The sequence below is a fragment of the Nothoprocta perdicaria genome, unplaced genomic scaffold, assembly GCF_003342845.1.
Source record: "Nothoprocta perdicaria isolate Ctin4 unplaced genomic scaffold, notPer1 scaffold_4, whole genome shotgun sequence".
Lineage (NCBI taxonomy): Eukaryota > Metazoa > Chordata > Aves > Tinamiformes > Tinamidae > Nothoprocta > Nothoprocta perdicaria.
This window is the reverse complement of record NW_020455643.1, coordinates 8,310,907-8,320,610: the sequence shown is the minus strand read 5'-3', so window position 1 is coordinate 8,320,610 and position 9,704 is coordinate 8,310,907. Positions and strand designations below refer to the sequence as shown.

General features: G+C 70.6%; 2 protein-coding genes across 2 annotated transcripts in view; both read right to left on the bottom strand.

The window, feature by feature from the left end:
- Positions 1-5,196: 5,196 nt before the first annotated feature.
- Positions 5,197-7,284, bottom strand: LOC112952474 (mitochondrial ubiquitin ligase activator of nfkb 1-A-like). Its single transcript, XM_026045340.1, has 4 exons — positions 7,168-7,284; positions 6,964-7,051; positions 6,767-6,887; positions 5,197-6,595 (listed from the first exon to the last, which is right to left on the bottom strand). The coding sequence occupies exons 1-4, from the start codon at positions 7,282-7,284 to the stop codon at positions 5,887-5,889; spliced, it is 1,035 nt and encodes a 344-aa protein (XP_025901125.1). The 3' UTR covers positions 5,197-5,886.
- Positions 7,285-9,042: 1,758 nt separating this feature from the next.
- ECE2 (endothelin converting enzyme 2) overlaps positions 9,043-9,704 on the bottom strand; it is a 6,659-nt gene continuing 5,997 nt past the window's right edge. The window contains exons 17-18 of the mRNA XM_026045260.1: positions 9,558-9,653; positions 9,043-9,256 (exon numbers count right to left, since the gene is read on the bottom strand). Of these exons, the coding sequence (XP_025901045.1) occupies positions 9,080-9,256; positions 9,558-9,653 (273 nt within the window). The 3' untranslated portion in view covers positions 9,043-9,079. The remainder of the gene's footprint in view (positions 9,257-9,557; positions 9,654-9,704) is intronic.

Here is a 9,704-nt window from a genome sequence, read left to right as displayed (position 1 = left end):
ACATCCCCCCGGCCTGGCCGCGTTCCCGGTGTCCCGGCCGCGGCTGGGATCCCTCACGCGGTGGGGACTCCAGTGCAGCCGCTMCCCCCCAAACACTGCACGGCCGTGCACCCCTAGCCATGGCGCAGTGCGGAGCCCCAAAACTAGGGAGCTCCAAAGATAGGTCCCCCTGAGCCCCCCGAGGGAAAGATCAGCAGGGACCCATAACGGGGGGGCAGCACCCCCAGGTCAGGTCCCAGCCCTGAACCCCAGCCAGCCCCAGCCCCCAGGGCTCTGCACCCCCAGATCTGCCATCTGTGCGGTGCCTGCACTAGCCCCGGGGCCCCCGTGCAGGGGGTCGTCCTGCCCCAGCCCTGTGCTCCCCACCACCCTCCCCAGCCTCCCGTGTGGGTGGCTGTGCACGTATGTTGGTGCATGGTGCTTGTGCACATATACATACACATGTTTATGCACATATGGCTGTGTGTGTGCATGCATTTTGGGGACTGCAGCGTGGGTGGGCGCCTGTGTGGGTGGGCAGGGGCTCCCACACATGGCCCCCACAGAAGGGGGGCATCCCGGCAGGCTACTCGCCCCACGGGTTGGCATTTCCCCAGGAGCTGGTGGGGGCTGAGCACAGTCCTAGGGACACTTTGGGATAAGGGCAGCCAGGGATGCCCATCCCCTGTGGGGACCTTAACCTGGTCACCAAAAGGACTCTTACAATTCACCACAAGGGCCTGGGCAGTCCCTCCCAGAGCCMTGGTTGGATCTCCTCTCCCCTGCACAACCCAACCCAGGCCACACTATCCCTGTCCTACATATTCCATACTTAAGGACCTGATTGAGTTAAATGGCCTCAACRGCCCTAACCAGTCTCACCTGGGACCCCCATCACCTGTGGGCCGGGGCCCCATTTAAGCTCCAGTCCCTCCACCCAGGCTCAGTTTCTCCCTTTCTTTGGGGGTTGTCTAAGGAATATGATGGCTGCAGAGCCACCCTGGCTCTGGTGTCCCCTGGTGCCTCATCCACCTTCACGGGGCACCCTCCTGCTGCCCCATCCAGAGCCCTCTGCTMGGATGAGGGCTGCTGGACTCACTGCAGAGCCAGGGGCCTCTGCAGAGCAGCATTTCCAGCCCTCTTCCCTCTGTGCTGCTTTTGGGCTTCTCCAATGGGCCCGAGCTGGGTTTTATAGAGGGCCCTGGGGTCCACCCCTGCTTGCTGTTGTTGCTGCTGGCTCTGCRGCCCGTGCTTTGAGATCCCAGATGAAAGGCGATGCAGAAGAACATCCGTTGGGTAGGTCCGTGCGCAGGGAGCAGGTATTTCTATTTTGGGAGAGCTCGGAGCCGCTTTTCCTTTGTGTCCGGCTCTGCGGAGAGCCGGTGTCCGCTGCCCGCTCCGAGATGAGAGGCGAGGAGGGATGGAGGCAGGAACGTGCCCCGTCCCCGGCAAGGCAGTGGCTCTATCCCTGCCTTTGCCGGGGCTCAAACGCCTCATGTGACAGCTCCTGTGAAAAGCGCCTGGGAAAATAGGCAAGAGGCCCACGCTGCGATGTGGCCTGGTTCCCGCCGGCATGCTGCTGCCCGTGGGCAGCGCGGGGAGCGACGCAGACGGGCGCGCGGGGGCAGCGGGACCCGCGCCGTGCCCCACGAGCCCGTCCTGCGCCCTGTGTGCRCGGGAGGCCACGGACCCTCCCCAGGGACAGATCCGGGCTGCCGCTGGGATGGAGCGGAGCGGGGCTGTGCCCCCCAGCACCGCCCTGGTTCAGCTGCAGGGCCCGGCCCCCGAGCTCTGGGGTGACGCGGCCGCTTGTCCCCAGGGGCAGAGCCCCAACCCGGGGCACGAAGGTGCTGGTGGAGGGCGCGGGAGGGATCTGGTTTGTCATCCCCAGCGCCGGCRGTGACATTCCCCCTCGCCAGGACCATGTGCCCCCCCACCACCATCACCATTGCCTTTCCCGGCTCTCATCCCACATTCGTTATCCGCCTTTTAGCATCCACGTAATCTCTTTTCTCACTTCCTTTGCAGCCTTTTGTCCGACACCAAGGGGGAAGAAGGGATGTGGGAGTGTGGGAGGCAGCAGCAGCTTCCTGCCCTGGCTCCTCAGAGCTGGGCTCCAGCCGCCGAGCTGGGATGTGACTCCATGGCCACCTCGCAGGCGATGCCGGGAGCGGTGGCTGCTCGCAGCCCCCTGGGGACACGGAGCTGGCCATGGAGGTTGTGCTGCTCGTGTGGCTCGTCTTGCTCCTGTGGCCTTGGTGATGCTCTGGTGGCTCCGACTGCGACCTGGAGTTGGTCGCTGCCCCTTGAGGTCCCGCATCCTCCCGTGCATTGGGGTGGGGGCTCTGGAGGCCTCGTCACAGGCTTCACGCCAAGGTCACTGGTGCTTCAAGTGTTTTCACAGGTGAAGCAGCACCTGTGAGGTTGGTGGCCRGTCACATCCAGCCTGGGCCACGTGGGGACACTCGGGAGCACCTGGAGATCCACAGCCTGCCACGGATGAGATGGGGCTGCGGCTTTGCCAGGCAGCAGCTGGAGAGGAGCAGGCTCGGAGGAGGCGGCGGCAGCCCCGGCCTGCTGCTGGGCCGTATGCTGAGCTCTCCTACACACACGGCTCTGGAGATCACAGTTTTCCTCCATCACGGCGTAAGCAGAGGAAGCTGCTCCAGCCCCATCTGGTGCCCCTGGCCTTGGAAACGGCCGTGGTGACACTGCAGACCTGTCCGGAGCTGCTCCCAGCACCTGGCAGGAACCTTCCAGGTCCCCGAGGGGCGGCCACGTGGGGTGCATCCCTCCCGCTATCCCAGCGGGATATCCCATCTCCAGCACGTCGGTTGTGCAGCCGGCCCCACCGGGGCCGCTTCTCCAGCGGTGCCCTGGGGCAGAGCAGGGCGGCCGGGCTGCGCACTGGGGTGCGTGGGGGGCTGCAGAGGCACCTCTGGAGCGCCTTTCCCCAGCTCCAGCTCTTCCATCTGCTCAGCTCCCAGCCCTGCCAAGAAACATGAAATGGCACTTGTGCTCCGCGCCGGTGGCTGCCGKGGCCCGGGGCTCCCGGTCGGCACCGTCTCCCTGCCGCCGGCTCCTCCGTGTCCAGGTGCGTGCACGGGAGAAGGTCGCCCGCAAGGGCAGGGCCCTCCAGGCGGGATGCGGCCGTCCAGGCGGGATGCTTCCCTGCCTCGCTGCTTCCGGGCGGCTCCCTGCAGCCGAGCGGTTCCGACAGGGACACGGCGCGGTGCCCGCGGGGGCTGGAGCCGCTGGCTCCCGCAGCGCTTGCGGGTGTTGGTGGGCGAGGGCCGGGGGAGCCGGTGACGGGTGAAGACGGGAGGGCAGCGTCACTGGTGGAATGAGCGCGTCGGCCTCAGCCCGCTCCCGGCTGGGAATGGGGCTCCCCCGGGCGCCGCCGGCCAGCGGATGGTGATGGCAGCGTCCCCGTGCCGGGCAGGGAGGCCCGGGCGGAGCTGCGGTCCCGGCTGTTGCGGGGGGACACCGGGGCCGTGCGGGGACCGGCGTCACCGCCGCGCTGCTCTGCCACCGCTGCCGTCACCATGGCGACAGACGGAGCCACCACCGGGGACCCGGCACCCGCGGGGTGCCCCCCGTCCTGCCCCACGGCTGGGGACACGCGGGGGACAGCRGCGGGTGCCGCCGCGGGCCGTGCGCCCGGCGCTCTGGCACCGCGCGGCCGGGCCCGTGCCCGGCGGTTGAGTCATGCGGGGGCCCGGAGCGGTGCCAGGCGCTGCCGCGGCCCCGGGAGGCTGCGCCGGGGCCGCCTCGGGGCAGGGCGGTCACTGCGGGACACGCCAGGGCTGCACGGCGAGCTGTGTCCCGCTGGGCGCCTCCAGGCACAGCGCGGCTCCCGCGCGCGGGATGCGCTCCCTGCTCCCGCACCCGCGGGCGGAGAAGGGCCCTGGCCACGAGCCACGCGCCGGGGAACGAGCGGAGCAGTCTCCGGGAGCGCGGGTGCCTCCTGCCCTCGCCGGCCCACGCGCCCACTCGCGCCAACTGCTCTTGGCACGCGGGGAATGTGTTCCCGGCAGCCCGGCCCTCTCCCATCTGGTATTTATCTCCTTCCCGAAATGCCTCCCCGGGCGGGGGGGATGCCGGGGCTCCGGAGGGGAGCGCGCCCGCTGCTCGCTCCCAGCCCGCTCCTGGGGGGGAACAGGGGGGTCCCCGTGCAGGCTCTGGCTCCCGCGACTGCCCAGCGCTGCCCTCATCCCAGCTCCGGGTGCCCCGGAGCTGGAGCGTTGCCCAGGCAACCGCGGGCAGGCAGTGAAGGGGAGCAGTCCAGGGGAGCCGTCGCCATGGAGACAGGGAGAGCACAGTTGCCATGGCAATGCCCCCCCACCGCCGCATCCCGCGCACGGTGACAACCCTGGTGGCTGGGGAAGGGTCCTGGGTGCCGGCACCCCCTGCTCATCCCAGTGTGGACACGCCAGCCCTTGTGTCCCGGCTCCGCAGGGAGCGGGTGGTCCCGGGCGGCTGCCCCCGYCCCCAGCGCTGCCTCCTCCCGGGGCTGCGAGCTTTGGGCTGCWGCCGCTGCCGTGGGACGGGGCACCCACCAGCCCTGCCTCCCTTCCCGGCGGGCTCCTCTGCTCCCCCAGTGTCAATGGGGCCCCAGTCCCCCCCTTTTAATGACCCCAAGAAAGGCACCAGGCTCCGCTCCACTCCTTGGCTTTATCAATCCACAAGCAGCAGCAAGTGGCGCTCGCACGGACCCTGCACGGGACGGGGCAGGAAAGCTGAGCTCTAGGGCTGGCACGTGTGGGGCTCAGTGGGGCTGCAGGTGCCTGTGCTGAGCTCTAGGGCTGGCTCACGTGGGGCCCAGTGAGGCTATGGGTCTCCATGCTGAGCTCTAGGCCTGGCTCATGTTGGGTGCAGCAAGGCTGCGGGTGTCTGTGCTGAGCTCTAGGGCTGCGGGTTCCCTTGCTGAGCTCGAGGGCTGGCTTATGTGGCACTCAGCAGGGCTGCAGGTCCCTGTGCTGAGCTCTAGGCCTGGCTCATGTTGGGTGCAGCGAGGCTGCGGGTACCTGTGCTGAGCTCTAGGCCTGGCTCATGTGGGGCGCAGCGAGGCTGCGGGTACCTGTGCTGAGCTCTAGGGCTGCAGGTTCCCTTGCTGAGCTCGAGGGCTGGCTTATGTGGCACTCAGCAGGGCTGCAGGTCCCTGTGCTGAGCTCGAGGGCTGGCTCATGTGGGACGCAGCGAGGCTGCGGGTCTCTGTGCTGAGCTCTAGGCCTGGCTCATGTGGGACGCAGCGAGGCTGCGGGTCTCTGTGCTGCCCTGTATCCGTGCTCCTGCCTCACGTAGCGATGGGAGCTGCAGGCGGAGGGATGGAGCCGCCGCGGCTGCGCACCCTGCCCGGGGGACAGAGCAGCGGGCGGCACAGGCAGAATTCAGCTCTTCCCTGAAACGGGGGCTCCGTCCCCCAAACGCCACAGCCATTAAGGGTAGAAACCCCCGGGGCCGCAGCCAGGTCCGTGTCCTGCCCCCTTCCCCAGATGTGTCTGCCCAGTGCGGGTACCCGGCCCCGCCACTTGTTTGGGCACAAAGCCACGCGCTGCGAAAGCAAAACAAGGACAAACACCCGCCCGCCTGCGTGAGGAGGGGTCCCTGCCTCGGGGCAGTGCTGCAAACAGGGCTCTAACAGCTACGCACCCAAGGGACCACCCTGGGGGCACCGGGGAGCTTCTCCATAGGGATGGCACCAGGCAGCGACCTTTCCCGCCAGGCAGTGATGTTCGGGGGCTCCCCCTGGAACGGGGAGGACAGTGGGGGGTATAAACCTGCCCTGGTTTGTARGGAACACCCCTGACCACCCAAAAACGTGAGGGGGGCTTCCCCAGGGAAGGGCACAGCTGCACGCGAGCGGCCAGCAGAGGTTCGTGAGGCCTGGCGCTTGGCTCCGGGCGCTCACGCTTGGTACAGGGGCACCACGCGCTCGATGGGGCCGCGGCAGATGGGGCAGAGGCGGGCGGGCAGCGCCTGGAAGCAGCGGAAGCAGCAGCAGATGTGGCCGCAGCCCAGCAGGACGCAGTCGCGGGGCCGCGCCAGGCAGACCACGCAGGCGTCCTCGAGCGCGCCGTCGCCGAGCTCCTCGCCGCCGCGCTCCTCGCCGCCGGCCTCCTTGGCCTCGCCGCCCCGCAGGCGCGCGTGCCGGTAGGCCCGGCAGAGCGCCAGCAGCAGCACGGCCACGCCGGCCAGCGCGCAGAGCGCCGCCGCCGCCTTCCAGAGCCCGCTGCTCGCCTCCAGCTCGGCCAGCAGCGCCTGCCAGTCCCCCAGGCACAGGAAATAGTCGGCGCCGCGGGCCGGCGGCTGCAGGTGCAGGGAGCCGTCGGGCTGCAGCACCAGCTCGCCGATGGCCGTCAGCCCGGCGCCCACGCGCAGCATCTCCTCCGTCTCCAGGATGCCCTTGGGCTTCTCGCCGCTCAGGTAGTGGCCCAGCAGGGCGCGGAAGCCGTGCGCCGGCGGCTCGAAGCGCTCGTGCACGGTCTCGAGCGGCAGGCGCGCCGCGCGCAGCGGGCTCTCCACGCTCACCCGCGTGGCCGCGCCRGCCTCCGCCGAGGCCAGCAGGAAGGGCACGGTGTAGACCTGCTCCGAGAGCACCCGCTCGCTCTCGCTCCTGCAAGCGGCCCAGGGCGCAGCATTGAGGATCCGGCATAGCCACCGGCTAGCGGGGCGGCAGCGAGGGCAGGGACGAGCGCCGAGCTGCCTCCTGCCCCGCAACGAGCCCCGGGGCGGGCGGGCGAGCCCCATTGTGAGCCCGGCCCGGCGGGGCCACCCCSTCGCTCACCAGCTGCGGGCCAGGCTGTTCCAGATGAGCCGGTGCTCCTTGAGAAGCAGCTTCTGGATGACGCCCTGCATGTCCTCGTGGTAGTGGCTGGACAGCGTGGCCTTGGCTGGCAGCACTATGCCTGCGGATCAAGGGACGCGTGAGAGCGGCGCCGGGAGAGCCCCGGTCCCCGCGCGGGCGCCCTCGGGAGCGCTCACCTTCCAGGGCCACGTAGGGCAGGCACCTGCCGTCGGCCGCAGCCACGAGCGCGGGCAGCTCGTCGTCCACCTGGAGCTTGGGGGCCTCCTGGAAGGGCAGGGCTGTGTGAGCGGGGCCGGGGGCGCCGACGGGGCTCGCGGTGCGGATGGAGGCCGCGCCCGTGGGCCCGYGGGCCCGTGGGCCGCAGGCAGGGCRCGCGCTACCTGGATGCGCGCCGCCACGCGCGCCTTCCGCCGGTACAGGTAGTAGAAGAGGCCCGAGAAGGCGACGCTGGAGCCCAGGCAGAGCAGCTCCCCGGCCGTGAAGGGCAGCGTGTCCATGGCGGCGGGGACGGCGCCGCCGGGGCTCCGAGGGCCCCGCCGCCGCCGCTCGGGCCCCGCACCGGGCTCGGCTCCAGCAGCCAGGCCGCGAGCCGGCCGCGGCGCCCCCCGCAGCCGGAGGCGCCTGGGCCGCGCCGCGCTGCCTGCTGGGAAATGCAGTGCAGCTCCGCGCGGAGGCAGCGCCAGCCGCCCCGCATCGAACTACGATTCCCGTCGGGCCTTGCGCCAAGCCGCCCGGGAGTCTCCTGAAGCGGGCACCCTCAGGACTGCAACTCCCAGCGGCCTTTGCGCCCCGCGGACCCGGTGTGTGCCCGCGCCTGCGCGCTGGGCGCCGTGAGGCCATGGCCGGCGGCGGGCCCGGTCCGCCCGCGCAGCGGGGCCGGTAGCGCAAGCAGCGCCGCCGTGCCGGTGTCCAGGGCCCGGTACCCCCGCAGTGCCCGGGCCGGAGCGGGGCGCACACACCTGTCCTGGCCCCCGGGCTGCCGCCTTCCTCCGGGACCGCCCTGTCCCCGGCAGGTCCCGTCCCCCTTAACCCCGTGCTTCCCCATCGCTGTCTTTGTGCCCTCCTCGGTCCCCGTGCTGCCCCGGCACCGTGAAGGACTCGGAGCCGCTCGCGTTAAGTGGAAACTGCTTTTAATCATTAAATAAAGTCAGCARCAGCCGCCCACAGCTGAAGGCACCGGTCCCCGCGGGCAGCCGCTGGCCCAGCGGACACGGATGGGGAAGCCAAGCYGGTTTAGGAGGGCGCGGAGCTGAGAGCGGAGCCGGGCGGCTCCGAGCCCGGCCGCTGCACCTCCGGCAGCCCGGGATCGCATCCAGCCCCAGGCAGCGGGCTGGGGCGGCGGGAGCAGAGCGGGAGCAGAGCGGGACCCGGCCCTCGCGCTGCCCGTCCAGCCTGCCGGCTCGGGGGGGACGTGGGGCTGGGGGCGCCGGGTTGGGGCTGCGGGCACCAGGTCGGTGCTGGGGTCACCAGGTCAGTGCTGGGGGCACTGGGTCGGTGCTGGGGACACTGGGTCGGTGCTGGAGGCGTCAGGCTGGGGCTGCGGGCACCAGCTCGGTGTTGGGGGCACCAGGTCGGTGTTGGGAGCACTGGGTCGGTGCTGGCGGCACTCGGTCGGGGCTGGGGGGGCAGGGTTGGGGCTGGGGGCGTCGGGTCAGCGCTGTGAGCGCCAGGTCAGTGCCGGGGTGCCAGGTCGGGTCTGTGGGTGCCAGGTCGGGTCTGTGGGTGCCAGGTCGGGTCTGTGGGTGCTGGGTCAGCGCTGTGAGCGCCAGGTCAGTGCCGGGGTGCCAGGTCGGGTCTGTGGGTGCCGGGTCGGGTCTGTGGGTGCCGGGTTGGGTCTGTGGGTGCTGGGTCAGCGCTGTGAGCGCCAGGTCAGTGCCAGGGTGCCAGGTCGGGTCTGTGGGTGCCGGGTTGGGTCTGTGGGTGCTGGGTCAGCGCTGTGAGCGCCAGGTCAGTGCCGGGGTGCCGGGTCGGGTCTGTGGGTGCCAGGTCGGGTCTGTGGGTGCGGGGTTGGGTCTGTGGGTGCTGGGTCAGCGCTGTGAGCGCCATGTCAGTGCCGGGGTGCCAGGTCGGGTCTGTGGGTGCCAGGTCGGGTCTGTGGGTGCTGAATCGGGGCTGCGGCGCTGCTCTCAGCGGCTCTGCTCCATGCCCTGCGTGGCCGCCTGAGCAGGGCAGCGGGTGACGGATGCGGGGAGCAGCTGGCATGGAGGGACGCGGCGGGATGCGGCGGCCGGGCCTAGCGGGGTCCGTCCAGGCGCGCGCTGTCCCCRGCGGCCCCGCGGGCGGCCGCGGTCCCTACCACACCTCACAGTGCTTGCCGGGGTTCATGGGCGAGCCCAGGGGGCAGCCGAAATGTTCCACAAAGTCCCGGGAGTTGCTGAGGGTGCCGATGACGCGGTACTTGTCCGGGCTGTGCGGGTCGGTGACCAGCCCCTCGTGGGAGCTCTCGGGCGTCCGGACGGAGCACCACACCTGCCGGAGCGGAGCGGCCTTAGGGACGGGGACGGCGCCGCTGGAGGCAGCCAGGGGCCCGAATGGCTGTTTCCTTGGGAGTTCTGGAGCAGCAGGATAGTGGGATAACGGGACGGGGCGCTGCGGAGGAGCAGCTGGGAATGGACGGGACAGACCTACAGGGAGCAGCCAGGGGACTGGGTAGCCCTTTCCTCCAGGCTCCTGGAGCGGCAGGATAGTGGGATAACGGGACAGGGAGCTGCGGAGGAGCAGCTGGGAAGGGACGGGGCGGCGCTGGCGTCTCGGAGGCGCCYGGCGGTACCTGCGCGAAGCCMACGAAGAAGAGCTGGTGGTTGGTGAGCCCCAGGGCGGGCAGGCGCTTCTCCTCGCCGTTCCTCTGCAGCCACGACTTGTAGGCCTGCGCGAGAGGCGCTGAGAGGGGTGCACGGGGCGTACGGGGAGCACGGGG